The following is a 15,743-nucleotide window of genomic DNA, read 5'->3' as shown; positions in this document are numbered from 1 at the left end:
GCCAACGCCACGGCACGCCTATAGTGCCGTGAGAGCAGCCAAAAAAGGCAGAAGACTACCTATCACTACGTGAGCCCGGTGGGGTCAGGGAGCAGGCGACATGCACACAGCCCTCTGCGGCCCGTTGCTTTCACCTGCATTCAACCCCGGGAGCATACATACGCACGCAAAAAGGACGTGTGCTTCCCTCCGCAGACCGGGGGGGACAACTTGGGAGCGGCCATCGAGCAACGGTGAGGGCTTTGGCTTTGACTGGGAGAAAGTCCTATCCACAGCGGCACCCCCGAGGCGGTTACAGGGAAAAAGTACAAGAGAAGGGACGTTTTGTACACGCTCTGTAAGCGTACATACACGTGCTTACACACGACGCACGCATGATACGCACGCGCGCCCACGCACACGCTTGTGTACCTGCGTGTTTACGAATGAACGAGTGGAGCAGGGAGCGAGGGAATGAAGCGACGAACGAGTGGGGGGTTTGAGGCTAGAGTACAGACACAGTCCCATGGAGAGCTCCCCAGAAGGGTCTGCTGAACAGACGGCCCTCCCCAAGGTCATCTGTCTGTGTGGATGGAGGGGAGCCACTGGGATCTACACCTGTCCCAGCAACTCCAAACCACCTCCCTGCACCCCCTACCCCGGGCACTCCATGGCAGAGTGACTGCCTGACACCCCTGGAGGTGAGCAGGGGCAATCTGCCCCAACTCCCTGGGTCCCCGTCACTTCCTCCCGCTGCCATAGTGGCCTAGACCCTCTCGGGCCTGCTCCTGAGCCCTTAAGCCAGTTCACGTAGCTGGATGAGAACAGCAGAGAGGCAAGCACGCAGGAAGCGGAGAAACCCAGGTCCTTGTGCCACCTCTAGCTCTGAATCAATGTCCAGAGAGAGCTAGGATTCTGCCCGACACGACCCAGATGGATGCCCGTCCCCAGGTGTGCAGACCTGACAGGGTCCCGGTCGCCAGGACATGTGGGCCAGGCAGCGTGGCCTCAAAACAACTCCCAGAGGCATGCGGAGATGGACCCACCGATGCACGGATTCCTTGCGATGTCTTTACCTGTGCGCGCCTACTGCCAAGGAGAAGCCCCAGAAGGAAGAGACACCACCTCCCCCAACCCCCCAGTAGGGCCAACCCCACTCGGAAGGCCTGGATGGCTCTCGGGCCTCCCTGGGCCTTTTTTGATCCGCAAAGGGCGGAGGGAGAGGCCGCGCTCGCAAGGGTGCTGGGCATTTCTGGAGCAACAGTGCCATCAAGCGGAAGCTTTTTGAGCACGGCCTCCAGCCCCTGCCTGTGGATACTGTGGGGAAGGCCTGTGACGGGAGGAGGGCTGGCTTTGGAGCACTCAGAGGATTCCCGGGCCGAACCTGGCCGCCGGGCACGCCTCCAGAGTAGGTGTGGAAGCGACACGCGGCGGGGTTCGGGGCCGGGCTCGCCCACCGAGGAGCCCCGGGCGGCCAGGCCCGCCGCGCTCCCCACCCTCGGGGCCGGGCCTCGGCAGCCGCCATGTTGAGGAACAAGGAGCTGAAGCTCCCACCCCAGGGCATCTGGCCCCTGGATCCTGGCTCTCCCTGCAGGAGCGAGGTCGGCCAGTAGGGTCCCTGGGGTCTCAGGGCCACCGGGGACCCAGGACCCGTGGCCGGTGCCCCGGCGGAGGCCCCGGGCCCTGCCACCGTGGACCACGGGGAAAGGGGAGGACGTGGCCGCCCTGTCCCCTGTCGGGGGCAGCACCCTGCACACAGCCTGGAGAACGTTTCCTCGTTAGCGCTTGCTCCCAGACGCAGACGAGGAAGAGTAATGCAGGGGCACTGCACATTCCACTCTCAGTTCGAGCTGTGTTTCGGTTTGTTTACTTTTTGCTCCTGCCAAAGAGAGTCCGGGTCCCAGGCCCCGCAGGATCCCGTTGAGGCCCTTCCTGTGCCGTAGGACACAGGGTATCCAGGACCCACTCGCGATGGGATGGAAGTGGGCCACGATCGGTACGCAGAGAGGGACGGCACCGTCCGCAGCAGGGGGATCCAGGTCCGTTTTCCGCACTCGAGCTCACCTCGGGAACAGGAACTTTGCGGCCGGGGAACGCCCTGTTCCTCGGACTCCCTCCCCGTGGAGGACCCGGCGGTCCTCTTGTTTGGGGAAGACTCCTGGGATTTTTCACAAGCGGCTCCACGTTCTGCAGGTGCAGCCGTTGGCCCTGGCCAGAAGGCCACACTGAGAGCACCTGCGGCCGGCGACCAGTCAGACCGCGCAGCTACGTCAGGACCCGGCCCCAAGGAAACGCTCTGCCCACGTAAGATCGCCTGACAACGTGTCAGGCGACTCACAGGCGCGAAAGGAAAGGGGCGCGGGGCGGGTTTCAGCACCCTTCCAGGAGGGGTACGTGCGGAGGGAGGGAGGGAGGGGTCCAGCCTGGAGACTTGCTCCCAGTCGGAAGCCCTCCCCCCACAGCGCACCCCGCCCCGGGACCTGACCCCCAAACCAGCCCACCACCCACCCCCGCCCGGGCAGGTAAGAGCTGGGCAAAGGGCAGGAACGAGCCGCCCCACGGCTTGTTCCAGAAGCGGCCTATCGGGTCAGCCGGGGACTCGAAGGCACCGCCGTGTGCCCAGGAGTATGCACCTCGTTCCTGGCCTTGGCAGACAAGCTGGATGAGGGGTGGTCATGGGGGAGAGGGCAAGTTGGGGAGGCGTTTCTCTCAGTCCAACAGAGGTGAGCTTCAGGCAGCTTCTTCAGACCTCTTCGGCTTGATTCCCTGGCTGGGCTGCAGGTGCAAGCACAGGGCCGAGACCTGGAGAGCCGGGCCGGAATGCAAGCCGGGGCCTTTCCTTCTCCTCGCCGAACTGAGGCTCAGGGCCTCGTGGGGAGAAAGCTGAAGCCTGCTGCAAATGCATGGCCCGGGGGTCCACTCGGCGGGGCTCTGCTCAGCTCCTCTCCTCTCGTGTCCTGCCCTCTCCTCTCCGGGAGCCGGGTCCGGGAGCCCTCGGGACGGATCGGGACGGGACAGGCCAGGCCAGGCCTGGGCCAGAATCCCGGAGACCCTGGGAGATGGCACCGCAGCCACCGATTAGACTCTTCGGCTCAGGTGAAGGGCTCCTTCTGCGGTGGCTCCTGCGTCCCGCCAGCGCCGTCCCCTTCTGGACTCGGACTGCCAGCTCTCGCTGGGCCTCGGGAGCCCTGGGCACTGGGTAGCCAGGCTCCACGTGTCGTCTCTGAGCTGGACGGAAGAAGGTCACTGGGCCCGCCTCGGCCGCTGCCGCCAAGGGCGGCAGAACTCCCGTTGCCCGCGGTGGTCTCTGGCTGGGCCGCACCGTGGCCCAGAGAGGCTTCCGGGGCCCTGGGCCCGCCCCGGCCGAACGTGCTCTGGCTCCGAGGGGAAGGGGCACGCGGCCAAATGCCCGCAGAACCCCGGCCTGGCCTCCTTCGGAGCAGCTTCCTCTAGGCCCGCCCAGACGTGGCGGCCACCAGGGTCCACCGAGACTCCACTCTCTGTAGCCCCACGTGCCAGGCGGCCGGGCTGTGCGCCTTGTGCCACTGCCCGTCTCTGGAGCCTCCACGGCACCGCCGGGCCTTGGGCCATGCTTCCCGCCCCTTCCCAGGCGGGGCTCGGAGCTCTTGACTTCCCGGGGCCACTGTCCAGTGTTCCCGACTTCAATCCCTTGTCACTCCTCCCCAGGAAGGGACGGTACAGGGTTCGCGGGATCGGCGGACCCGTTCCTCTTGATGGCAGTATTGCACCACGAACGGCAACCTGCCCTTCCCCTTCCCCTCCCCCAGGCCCTCTCCCTCTGCCCTTTGCCGAGGGAAAAACGAAATGCCAACCCCTGCCCAACATGGCAAAAGCGAGATGGCTCATCAACCTGGCCACTTCAGAGGGGCGCGCCTCAAAGTCTGGCCCTCCATCCTGCTTCTGCGGGGCCTCGTCTCTGTGGGGTCCTCTTAGCCTGCCTTTATGACTCCCCATCCAGGCACCCAGCCGTGGACCGGCAGCTGTGTCTTTAGCAACCCACATTTGCCGAGGACCTCGGGAAACACTCCGAGTGTGAGCACTGAGATCCAGTCACGTCCGGGCGGTGCCTGGCGAGGCACCTTCTCATCAGTCACCGAGGGGCAAGCAGCCCGACGCAAAGGGCCGGCAGCCCACAGGCACAGCCGCGGTGCAGGGCGAGCTCGGCCTCCTATGGCAAGACGATGGACGGCCCCCGAGGACCTGGCATTTCTCCCACGGCGGCCCGGGGGCGGGGGGTGGGAGTGGGGTTTGGTGTTCAGGCGTGGACGGTGGCACACACGGGTCGGTCGGAAGGGCGGCCGGGCGCTGCCCCAGAGACGCCGGAGCGGGTCAGTCTCCTGACACCGCCCAGGGGAAGGCCAGGGATGGGAAGACACCCCCGGGGTGGGTGTGTGGGTGGGTGTAGGCTCCCGCCAGCTCGCTGTGCTTTACACCTCGGAGCGACTGGGAGCCACCGGGGACTCCTCTTCAGTTTCTTTCCGGTGCACTGGGGAAGGTGGTTTAGACACAGGTTCCTGCCCTTAAGCGTCCTCTCAGCGCCTGCCTGGTTGCGCTGACTTGGGTGGAGGGCGGGGTGGGCCACTGGGGGCACTGCCGCCACCGGCCCCACCCATGTTGGCTGAAGGAACACACTCTGGATGCCAAGTGCTCCGGGGACACGAGGCCTTGGAAAGAGAAGAGAGCCCTGGTCCACCGCCGCCTCGGGAAGCACCACGCGTCCTCCGTGTTGGAAAGAACCGGAGGCACGGGACGGGACGGGACGGGACATGATCGCGTCTTCTCTCCTTCTCCCTCGGTTTTCTTTGTTGTTGTTGTTGTTGTTTTAATTATTTATTTATTTTTGGCTGTGTTGGGTCTTCGTTTCTGTGCGAGGGCTTTCTCCAGTTGCGGCGAGTGGGGGCCACTCTTCATCGCGGTGCGCGGGCCTCTCACTGTCGCGGCCTCTCCCGTTGCGGAGCACAGGCTCCAGATGCGCAGGCTCAGTAGTTGTGGCTCACGGGGCTTAGTTGCCCCGCGGCATGTGGGATCTTCCCAGACTAGGGCTCGAACCCGTGTCCCCTGCATTGGCAGGCAGATTCTTAACCACTGCGCCACCAGGGAAGCCCCCTTCCCTCAGTTTTGTCTCAGCACGCCTTCCTCTCTTTCTCTAACTCCGAATCTGCTGTGCCCCCGGGCCCTGGCAATTCTTTCAAGCCGCGGTACTGAGGTGCGTCGAGGAGAGAAAACCCAAAAGAGCCCCACCGTGCTGAGTGCACGTCTTCCGGGACCCTCGCCCCACGCCGGGGGACTTGACTCGACGCCCAGATATTACCGTGAAAGGCTCTTGGGATGGCCAAACAGGGTCCTGTGGAAGGCAGGGTCACCCCAGAAATGCCACGCTGCCCTTGCTGCTCGAACCCTGCCTCCGCCCTTTGGTAACCACGAAACGTCAGCCACGCCGCCGACCCGTGTGCCGTGACGCCTCGCTAAACCACGGCGCCACACGCTCACCAGCCCGCCTGGAGAAGCCTTCAATTACTTTGAGCCCAGGGTAGGAGGCGTCCTCCTCACGGCAAGACTGGTTCAACAGAAGACAGGAGGGAGAAGGAAGAAACAGAGACAGAAAGAAAACACCTCCGGCTGCTGGTCACGCACCCACTCAGGCGACATTTCCCACACGGAAGAAGGGACGTACACCTCCTGAAAGGCCCCACACCGTCAAGTTCCTTGGTTTGTCAAGAGGCAGACTTGCGGAGCGCAAGGAGCCCTACAGCGGGCTGCCCCGAGCCAAACCTCCACGCCGCCCAGCGGGCGCCCCCTCTTCATAATCCCGCAAGGGCACGTTCCCGAGTCCTTCCTGGCTTGGTGGAGGGCCATGGTGGAGAGAGCTGGGCCCAAGAGCGATCAGGAGAGGACGGGAGGAACAGCCATCACAGGCTCCACTCAAAGCACAGGAGGCAAAAAGCCCACGAGGCCTGGCTCTCCCTCACACGGTCTCCCACCGCCGGCCCCCACGTCGGGCTGGGCTGGCACTGCTGCTTCTCGGGGGTGAGGTGGGGCGCCGAGTGACCACGTCACGGGCGGTTGGCTTCACGGAGCCTGGAGCCCAGACCGGGTCCCGGTGCCGGTGCAAGCGGCCCGGGCCCGATCCCTTTCCACTCTCCCCGCTCCCGCAGGACACTGACCTCAAATGCTACGTACCGATCGCCTAGGGTAACCGTACACAGGTGCTCTAGATGCTCGTCCATGCACCTCTTTCTTCCGGCTCCCCCAGTCAGGACCTGACTCGAGAGCCTTTCCTACCATGGCCAAGAACTCCGGCACAGTACACCCGTGTCCCCGTGCCACGATCCCACCTGGGAGTCCCTGCTTCTTGAGCCTTGCTGAATGAACTACCAGAATCACTGACTTTCTCCTATGGTGAAATAGACTCTTTCGGAAGAGGGAAGGGAAGAGAACACAGAGCTCGCACTCACCCAGAACACCAGCGCCTGGAGATGACCGACGTCCCCGATTTCCCTCCTCCTCCTTTCCTTCCGCTCTGCCTCCTCTGCAACGAGAGACAGCCGAACGCCCATCACTCAGTGTGGCACCGCCACGGTGCTTGTGAAGGGGGGGGGGGCAAGAGGGGGGAGGAGGGGGGAGGAGAGGAGGGGGGAGGAGGGGGGAGGAGAGGAGGGGGGAGGAGGGGGGAGGAGAGGAGGGGGGAGGAGGGGGGAGGAGAGGAGGGGGGAGGAGGGGGGAGGAGAGGAGGGGGGAGGGTCCGCGTACACCCCCGCCCGCGCAACCTCGAGAGAGAGTGCCTTCGGTTCCTATTCCTACCGGCACCCCCGGGTCAACCAACAACTTCCAAACAAGGCACAAGTGTGAAGAATCAACTCCACTCGTCCTTCGGAAATGGCACGGATGCCATCCGAGGCAGGGGGGCCGTCAGACGGAAGCAGTTTGTACACAAAGAAGCGTGTCCGGTGAAACCCTTGATCCCGTCATCCTCCAAAATCTCTTTCCGGTGGGAAGCACAGCCATCACCCTGGCGTTTACAGGCGCGGAGCTCGTCTCCTCGGCTCTGCACCCGTGGGACTATGGCGGGACAACCCCAGGTATCTTGGCAAGCCCGCGCGCGTCCTCCACAACTGACCAGCCGTTCCTAGGACGCGTGGGTCAACGGGCACCGACTCGTCTCCCCTCTGGCCGCACACAGGCCCACCGCATGGACTTTCCGGGCGTAAGGGCACGTGCTCTGGGACGTGGCCCACTGGAGATTTACCCTGCTCCTCTCCTCTGGGTGGACGCTGACGCCGGAAAACGTACCCTGGTCACGCTCACCCGCACCCTGGTAACGACGACTCAGTGGCCCGCGCCTCACAGCCAGTTCCGTGGGAGACAGAAGAGGAGAGGAAGGAACAAGGCGGAAGCCTAGCGTCCAAAGAGGAGGGGCCCGTGAGAGACCCTATGCTCCTGCCTCCAGGCACAGACAAGGGTACCCTACCTACCCTGGGCAGCTGTCCGAAAAGAAATGGAGGGGCCCTAGCAGGACACGGCGTTGACTCCGCACAGACGTGCCAACGCCACGGCACGCCTATAGTGCCGTGAGAGCAGCCAAAAAAGGCAGAAGACTACCTATCACTACGTGAGCCCGGTGGGGTCAGGGAGCAGGCGACATGCACACAGCCCTCTGCGGCCCGTTGCTTTCACCTGCATTCAACCCCGGGAGCATACATACGCACGCAAAAAGGACGTGTGCTTCCCTCCGCAGACCGGGGGGGACAACTTGGGAGCGGCCATCGAGCAACGGTGAGGGCTTTGGCTTTGACTGGGAGAAAGTCCTATCCACAGCGGCACCCCCGAGGCGGTTACAGGGAAAAAGTACAAGAGAAGGGACGTTTTGTACACGCTCTGTAAGCGTACATACACGTGCTTACACACGACGCACGCATGATACGCACGCGCGCCCACGCACACGCTTGTGTACCTGCGTGTTTACGAATGAACGAGTGGAGCAGGGAGCGAGGGAATGAAGCGACGAACGAGTGGGGGGTTTGAGGCTAGAGTACAGACACAGTCCCATGGAGAGCTCCCCAGAAGGGTCTGCTGAACAGACGGCCCTCCCCAAGGTCATCTGTCTGTGTGGATGGAGGGGAGCCACTGGGATCTACACCTGTCCCAGCAACTCCAAACCACCTCCCTGCACCCCCTACCCCGGGCACTCCATGGCAGAGTGACTGCCTGACACCCCTGGAGGTGAGCAGGGGCAATCTGCCCCAACTCCCTGGGTCCCCGTCACTTCCTCCCGCTGCCATAGTGGCCTAGACCCTCTCGGGCCTGCTCCTGAGCCCTTAAGCCAGTTCACGTAGCTGGATGAGAACAGCAGAGAGGCAAGCACGCAGGAAGCGGAGAAACCCAGGTCCTTGTGCCACCTCTAGCTCTGAATCAATGTCCAGAGAGAGCTAGGATTCTGCCCGACACGACCCAGATGGATGCCCGTCCCCAGGTGTGCAGACCTGACAGGGTCCCGGTCGCCAGGACATGTGGGCCAGGCAGCGTGGCCTCAAAACAACTCCCAGAGGCATGCGGAGATGGACCCACCGATGCACGGATTCCTTGCGATGTCTTTACCTGTGCGCGCCTACTGCCAAGGAGAAGCCCCAGAAGGAAGAGACACCACCTCCCCCAACCCCCCAGTAGGGCCAACCCCACTCGGAAGGCCTGGATGGCTCTCGGGCCTCCCTGGGCCTTTTTTGATCCGCAAAGGGCGGAGGGAGAGGCCGCGCTCGCAAGGGTGCTGGGCATTTCTGGAGCAACAGTGCCATCAAGCGGAAGCTTTTTGAGCACGGCCTCCAGCCCCTGCCTGTGGATACTGTGGGGAAGGCCTGTGACGGGAGGAGGGCTGGCTTTGGAGCACTCAGAGGATTCCCGGGCCGAACCTGGCCGCCGGGCACGCCTCCAGAGTAGGTGTGGAAGCGACACGCGGCGGGGTTCGGGGCCGGGCTCGCCCACCGAGGAGCCCCGGGCGGCCAGGCCCGCCGCGCTCCCCACCCTCGGGGCCGGGCCTCGGCAGCCGCCATGTTGAGGAACAAGGAGCTGAAGCTCCCACCCCAGGGCATCTGGCCCCTGGATCCTGGCTCTCCCTGCAGGAGCGAGGTCGGCCAGTGGGGTCCCTGGGGTCTCAGGGCCACCGGGGACCCAGGACCCGTGGCCGGTGCCCCGGCGGAGGCCCCGGGCCCAGCCACCGTGGACCACGGGGAAAGGGGAGGACGTGGCCGCCCTGTCCCCTGTCGGGGGCAGCACCCTGCACACAGCCTGGAGAACGTTTCCTCGTTAGCGCTTGCTCCCAGACGCAGACGAGGAAGAGTAATGCAGGGGCACTGCACATTCCACTCTCAGTTCGAGCTGTGTTTCGGTTTGTTTACTTTTTGCTCCTGCCAAAGAGAGTCCGGGTCCCAGGCCCCGCAGGATCCCGTTGAGGCCCTTCCTGTGCCGTAGGACACAGGGTATCCAGGACCCACTCGCGATGGGATGGAAGTGGGCCACGATCGGTACGCAGAGAGGGACGGCACCGTCCGCAGCAGGGGGATCCAGGTCCGTTTTCCGCACTCGAGCTCACCTCGGGAACAGGAACTTTGCGGCCGGGGAACGCCCTGTTCCTCGGACTCCCTCCCCGTGGAGGACCCGGCGGTCCTCTTGTTTGGGGAAGACTCCTGGGATTTTTCACAAGCGGCTCCACGTTCTGCAGGTGCAGCCGTTGGCCCTGGCCAGAAGGCCACACTGAGAGCACCTGCGGCCGGCGACCAGTCAGACCGCGCAGCTACGTCAGGACCCGGCCCCAAGGAAACGCTCTGCCCACGTAAGATCGCCTGACAACGTGTCAGGCGACTCACAGGCGCGAAAGGAAAGGGGCGCGGGGGGGGGGGGGGTTTCAGCACCCTTCCAGGAGGGGTACGTGCGGAGGGAGGGAGGGAGGGGTCCAGCCTGGAGACTTGCTCCCAGTCGGAAGCCCTCCCCCCACAGCGCACCCCGCCCCGGGACCTGACCCCCAAACCAGCCCACCACCCACCCCCGCCCGGGCAGGTAAGAGCTGGGCAAAGGGCAGGAACGAGCCGCCCCACGGCTTGTTCCAGAAGCGGCCTATCGGGTCAGCCGGGGACTCGAAGGCACCGCCGTGTGCCCAGGAGTATGCACCTCGTTCCTGGCCTTGGCAGACAAGCTGGATGAGGGGTGGTCATGGGGGAGAGGGCAAGTTGGGGAGGCGTTTCTCTCAGTCCAACAGAGGTGAGCTTCAGGCAGCTTCTTCAGACCTCTTCGGCTTGATTCCCTGGCTGGGCTGCAGGTGCAAGCACAGGGCCGAGACCTGGAGAGCCGGGCCGGAATGCAAGCCGGGGCCTTTCCTTCTCCTCGCCGAACTGAGGCTCAGGGCCTCGTGGGGAGAAAGCTGAAGCCTGCTGCAAATGCATGGCCCGGGGGTCCACTCGGCGGGGCTCTGCTCAGCTCCTCTCCTCTCGTGTCCTGCCCTCTCCTCTCCGGGAGCCGGGTCCGGGAGCCCTCGGGACGGATCGGGACGGGACAGGCCAGGCCAGGCCTGGGCCAGAATCCCGGAGACCCTGGGAGATGGCACCGCAGCCACCGATTAGACTCTTCGGCTCAGGTGAAGGGCTCCTTCTGCGGTGGCTCCTGCGTCCCGCCAGCGCCGTCCCCTTCTGGACTCGGACTGCCAGCTCTCGCTGGGCCTCGGGAGCCCTGGGCACTGGGTAGCCAGGCTCCACGTGTCGTCTCTGAGCTGGACGGAAGAAGGTCACTGGGCCCGCCTCGGCCGCTGCCGCCAAGGGCGGCAGAACTCCCGTTGCCCGCGGTGGTCTCTGGCTGGGCCGCACCGTGGCCCAGAGAGGCTTCCGGGGCCCTGGGCCCGCCCCGGCCGAACGTGCTCTGGCTCCGAGGGGAAGGGGCACGCGGCCAAATGCCCGCAGAACCCCGGCCTGGCCTCCTTCGGAGCAGCTTCCTCTAGGCCCGCCCAGACATGGCGGCCACCAGGGTCCACCGAGACTCCACTCTCTGTAGCCCCACGTGCCAGGCGGCCGGGCTGTGCGCCTTGTGCCACTGCCCGTCTCTGGCGCCTCCACGGCACCGCCGGGCCTTGGGCCATGCTTCCCGCCCCTTCCCAGGCGGGGCTCGGAGCTCTTGACTTCCCGGGGCCACTGTCCAGTGTTCCCGACTTCAATCCCTTGTCACTCCTCCCCAGGAAGGGACGGTACAGGGTTCGCGGGATCGGCGGACCCGTTCCTCTTGATGGCAGTATTGCACCACGAACTGCAACCTGCCCTTCCCCTTCCCCTCCCCCAGGCCCTCTCCCTCTGCCCTTTGCCGAGGGAAAAACGAAATGCCAACCCCTGCCCAACATGGCAAAAGCGAGATGGCTCATCAACCTGGCCACTTCAGAGGGGCGCGCCTCAAAGTCTGGCCCTCCATCCTGCTTCTGCGGGGCCTCCTCTCTGTGGCGTCTCAGCGCAGTGTGCTTGGCATCTGGGAATGAGTTCCTCTTGATGGCAGTGTTGCACCAGAAATGCCATCCTGCCCTTCCTCACCACCCCCTCCCCCGTCTCCTAGACCTGTCCTTGTGCCCCTTTGTGAGGGGAAAAATACACCAACTCCAGTCCAACCTGCCTCCAACATGGCGGCTCACCGTTTTGGCCAAATTTGGGTATCACTTCCACATTTAGATGAGCAGAGCCTCATCCCTGTTTGGTCCTCTTAGCCTGCCTCCTGGCCAGAAAAGGAAAGGTTCCTCATCCAGGTAGCTAGCAGTGGATCTGAACCTATTCCCTATCCGTTCCTGTGTGTTTAGCACTGGAGTAGGGCAAGAGACCTCAGCAGATGCACCACACGTGGTCCTAGCCCCTGCTTACTAGTGCTAGCTGAGGTACAGTCTAGAGTCACAGAGAGGCCAGCCTGATGGTTTTACACACAGGTCAGTCCAGAGGAGGTAGATTCCATATCAGAGACACCAAAGGAACCAGTGTTGGTGGAGGGTCACTCTGTTTACCACTGTTTAACACAATGCCAGGAATTAAATATAAATTGCTCTAAATCAGTGTTAAAAGCCCTATCTTTAGGTAATGCCAAGTCTAGCATTTCCTTTTTAAAAACATTTTATGGCTTCACCCACCCAGTCACTAATGTATTTGTTCTGCCTCATAAAAGAACAAATAATATCAGTGGAAGTCTCTCCAGAAGAAAATCATCAGTATTTGGTAACCTTCTGTTTCAACAGAGAAGATGTTTATCCCTTTTACTAGGCAACGCAAAGGAAGGGTAATGCAAATATATCACGGTTGTTTTGTTTTGACCCTTTTAATAATGTCTGGGTCTTAATCTCCAGAGTTTCTTAAGCCCATCTTGTTATGTATTGGGAAGGATGTCTCTACCCTTTCATTATACATTTATTGAGATATTCATCCTCTTCTGGAATCACCGGATCAAAGTCTGTTATCAATACTTCTTGTCCATAATGATCAACTGAGCCCCTAATTCCTTGTTTCCAATTGATTTCAAGTTCCTCCTGTTTGGAAAGACACCTGGGACCTCAAGCAGACAGGCCTCTTTATATGTCCGGGTGTTAACTTTGGTCAAAAGGGCACAGTTATATCACCTTGCTCACAGCCTTGGGTAGGGAGTTTGTGTGGGTCAGGACCTAGTCACTGGCTTAATAAATAGGAGGGGCTCAGCATCCTTTCCACTTAACATTAACTTGCAAAATGTTTAGAAATCTTAGAAGTGTGTAAAAAAAGGGAAATCAAGGGTTTCGGTATCCCTATAACGAGGTGTTTTAAAAAATTAGTGACACTAGACTCTGCAACAGTGCGCCTAAGAGGGAAAACATTTCAGAGACATTGATTCTTAACTTCTTTTTCCCCGACTTTACCCACCCAGTGCTCAAAAATCCAACACTCGGAGGGGTACGTTTCACAAAGTTCTAACCTTTCGAAGGGTTGATTACAATATGGAAAATATACCATTCACTGAAACCGAGAAAATTAACAAAAGTCCTGACAATCAAGTGCTCTACGAATGTTTTTTATAAGCCAATTCCATAAATAAATATCCAGTTAGAAACAAAGTTTACAGGATTTTAAATTATCAATGGTGAAAGATTATATGCTTAGGGTAATGTTAATACACACATGGAAATCTACAGGAGGAACACTTTAAAATCCCCGTAGGACAGACAAGTAGACTTAAACAAGAATAAAGATGTACTACATTCTCGGATAAACAGACTTAGACTCAAGAACATTAACAATTCTTCATCAGTTAATCAAGCAATCCATTCTAATCCCAAAGAAAATCCAAAAGGCTTTTGAACACTTTGTTATTTTCCACTGTTAATAAGGGAAAACAAACAGGCAGAGATATCCAGGAGAGTTATGACAATGAATAGCCATGTTGTGAGAGAACTAGTCATACCACATGTGAAAATATATAGTAGAACACAAAGTTCAAGAATAGACCTGAAGACATACAAGAATTTAGTATACACTGAGGCAGCCTCCCAAATCAATGAGAGTACAGACAGCCTTGGGACAAAGTGATACCCATCTAGAATAGGCTCATAGTTCCACACCTCTCACAATAAACCACGATGAACTGTACAGGCATCCAAGAATTAAAGGTACAATGCACAGAACCATACAACTACTAGAAGAAGTAATGGACAAGATTCCTTTATAGCTCGGGAGCAGGAAAAGCCTTTTGTACGCCTGACCCAAAAATCCATTAAAAAAACAAAAAGGATAAATGTGAACACCTAAAATTTACCATGCTAACGAAAAAAGCATAATCGAAGTTAGAAAAGCATTGATAAACGGGAAAAAAGTATTTAATTCACATCAGTAGTCTTCCTAACATAGAGAACAAGCTTCTAGATATCGTTTAAGAGTAACAACCAAGAGAAAAAGACATTACTAGTTCACAGAAAAAGAGCCACAAAAGGCTCTTAAATATACCAAAAGATTCCCCAGCCGCACATATAAAGGAAATACAAACAAAAACTACACTATAACTTCATACAAAGTATGAGTTCCCAACCAAGACCTGCCCTTTCAGAGGGGCCTGTATTACCTGCCATTTCCTCACCTCTCTTGACTCTGACTTGTCTCAAATCCCCTTTACCCATGAAATGGTTATAATCCCACTGTAAACAAAGTACAGTCCTTTATATGAAAATCCCTGACCCTTTAATTTCGATTGCCCCCCCATGCCATCAAATGTCTACAGAAGTTCTTCGAATTTTTAAATTTTGGTAATAAGGCCAATCTTCTGCCAATTATCAGTAACAAGAAACAAGCATTTGCACGAACACGCACCCTTAACAGTGTCATAAAAAAAAACTGTGTTTTTTTTTCCTTTTGGAGTTTTTTGTCCACGTATAATTTGCTCCCCTTATTCATATTTTGTATTATTACCATGAACTTTTATCTTTGATAACCTGAAATTATTTCTTTAAAAAGCTTCATTGCTTCTTTCATTAATAAAAGGCCTCCTGTTACTGCACAGAACTGTAAATAGATAAAAAACATTAACCACCAGTATTCCCATCACTTGCAGAGACCCTGAAAATCTGGGGGTTTAATCTTCCATGTGGTTAAATGCATACGTGAAAATGGAGCTAGGACTTTTTTAGGTCAAAAATTCACGAAAGGAAATGTTACTTCTCTAGGGATACATTCCGGGGAGCCCAGTCCCTGTCGGCAGCGCACTCAATCCCACCCAACCAAGCCGACCCTCCTGCGGCCACGTAAATGGGGAGGGAAGGAAGAAGGAGCTGGCGGCCCCGCGCTCTCCTCCTGCCCTCCCCGCCCTCTGGCCACAGGGAACCGCTTCCCTAGGGGCTCTACTTGGACGCTCTCCCTACTGGCGCCAGAGCACAGAACTCAGGCGGCGGTACAATCCCGGCGCCCACGCTCAGCCAGCCTCGCCTCAACGCCAGACCCCGGCCGGGCCCACGCGGCGCCCCCTCGGCCCGTCCCCGCCTCCCCCCGAGCCGGCCAGGATGCAGCGACCATTGGCCTACGGCGCACGCCAGGCATACGCTGCCCAGACGCTAGAGGACGGGGAGGGTCCCCGGGATCAGAAAGGCTGCCGGACGGAGCCCAGCCCCCGGCCCCGCGTCGCCCCGCGTCAGGGAAAGGAAACGAAGGAGGCTGAGGGGACCCACCTGGCTGAGGCCACGCTCCGGCGGGACAAACCCGGTCAGCTCTGAACCTTGCGCGGGGGCCGGCGGGACTCGACGGCGCCCCACGCCCACCCCTGCCGTAAAGCGGCGCCTGCGTGGCCCCGCGTAGACGACCCCACCCCCACTCCCACCCCGCCCCCTGTCGTCGGCGTCTCCTCGGAGAAGCCCGGGAGGTGGGGCGCGGCGGGGGGGAGGGCGAGGGGGAGAGGAGGGGTTGGGAATCCGGGTTCCTCGGTGATGGCCCCGCCCAGGGGAGGGGTGGGACATCCTCAATTGGTCCCAGGTGCCGAGAGGTGGGAGAGGGGAGCTTGGGAAAGTCTGAGAGGAAACCTCCCGTGTTTCGCTCTCTGCTCGGGAGGACCAACTTGTCCGCCTTGTAGGGGCCTTGCCGCCAACGATGTATGCGAAGGAACAGTAAAACGGAAATTTTACCGTTCAACGGTCGCAAGACTATTTAGAGGAAAAAAGTGTAAGTACACTTGCAAACGATGTGACGAGTTTGTATCCTTCATATGCTTGAGGTTACTAATACTTGAATTGC

General features: G+C 59.6%; 1 protein-coding gene and 1 long non-coding RNA gene across 14 annotated transcripts in view; one reads left to right on the top strand and one right to left on the bottom strand.

Annotated features, from left to right (window-relative positions):
* Nucleotides 1-15,504, bottom strand: part of LOC309652082 (uncharacterized protein) — a 311,046-nt gene extending 295,542 nt beyond the window's left edge. For all 12 annotated transcript variants that reach the window (XM_082445595.1, XM_082445600.1, XM_082445598.1 and 9 more), the window contains exons 1-2: nt 15,185-15,504; nt 6,456-6,529 (exon numbers count right to left, since the gene is read on the bottom strand). In XM_082445595.1, the coding sequence (XP_082301721.1) occupies nt 6,456-6,529; nt 15,185-15,469 (359 nt within the window). In that variant the 5' untranslated portion in view covers nt 15,470-15,504. The remainder of the gene's footprint in view (nt 1-6,455; nt 6,530-15,184) is intronic.
* Nucleotides 1-15,743, top strand: part of LOC309652103 — an 81,461-nt gene that overhangs the window by 43,108 nt on the left and 22,610 nt on the right. Inside the window, exon 1 of one of the 2 annotated variants that reach the window (XR_014258575.1) lies at nt 15,583-15,671. The exons of the other annotated variant lie outside the window; for it this stretch is intronic. This is a non-coding gene — a long non-coding RNA (uncharacterized lncRNA). Of the gene's footprint in view, nt 1-15,582; nt 15,672-15,743 lie in introns of those variants that run through there. 2 annotated transcript variants of the gene reach the window in all.

Source organism: Balaenoptera physalus (assembly GCF_965194825.1).
Source record: "Balaenoptera physalus genome assembly, chromosome: X".
Classification (NCBI taxonomy): domain Eukaryota; kingdom Metazoa; phylum Chordata; class Mammalia; order Artiodactyla; family Balaenopteridae; genus Balaenoptera; species Balaenoptera physalus.
This window is presented reverse-complemented; position numbering and strand designations above follow the sequence as displayed.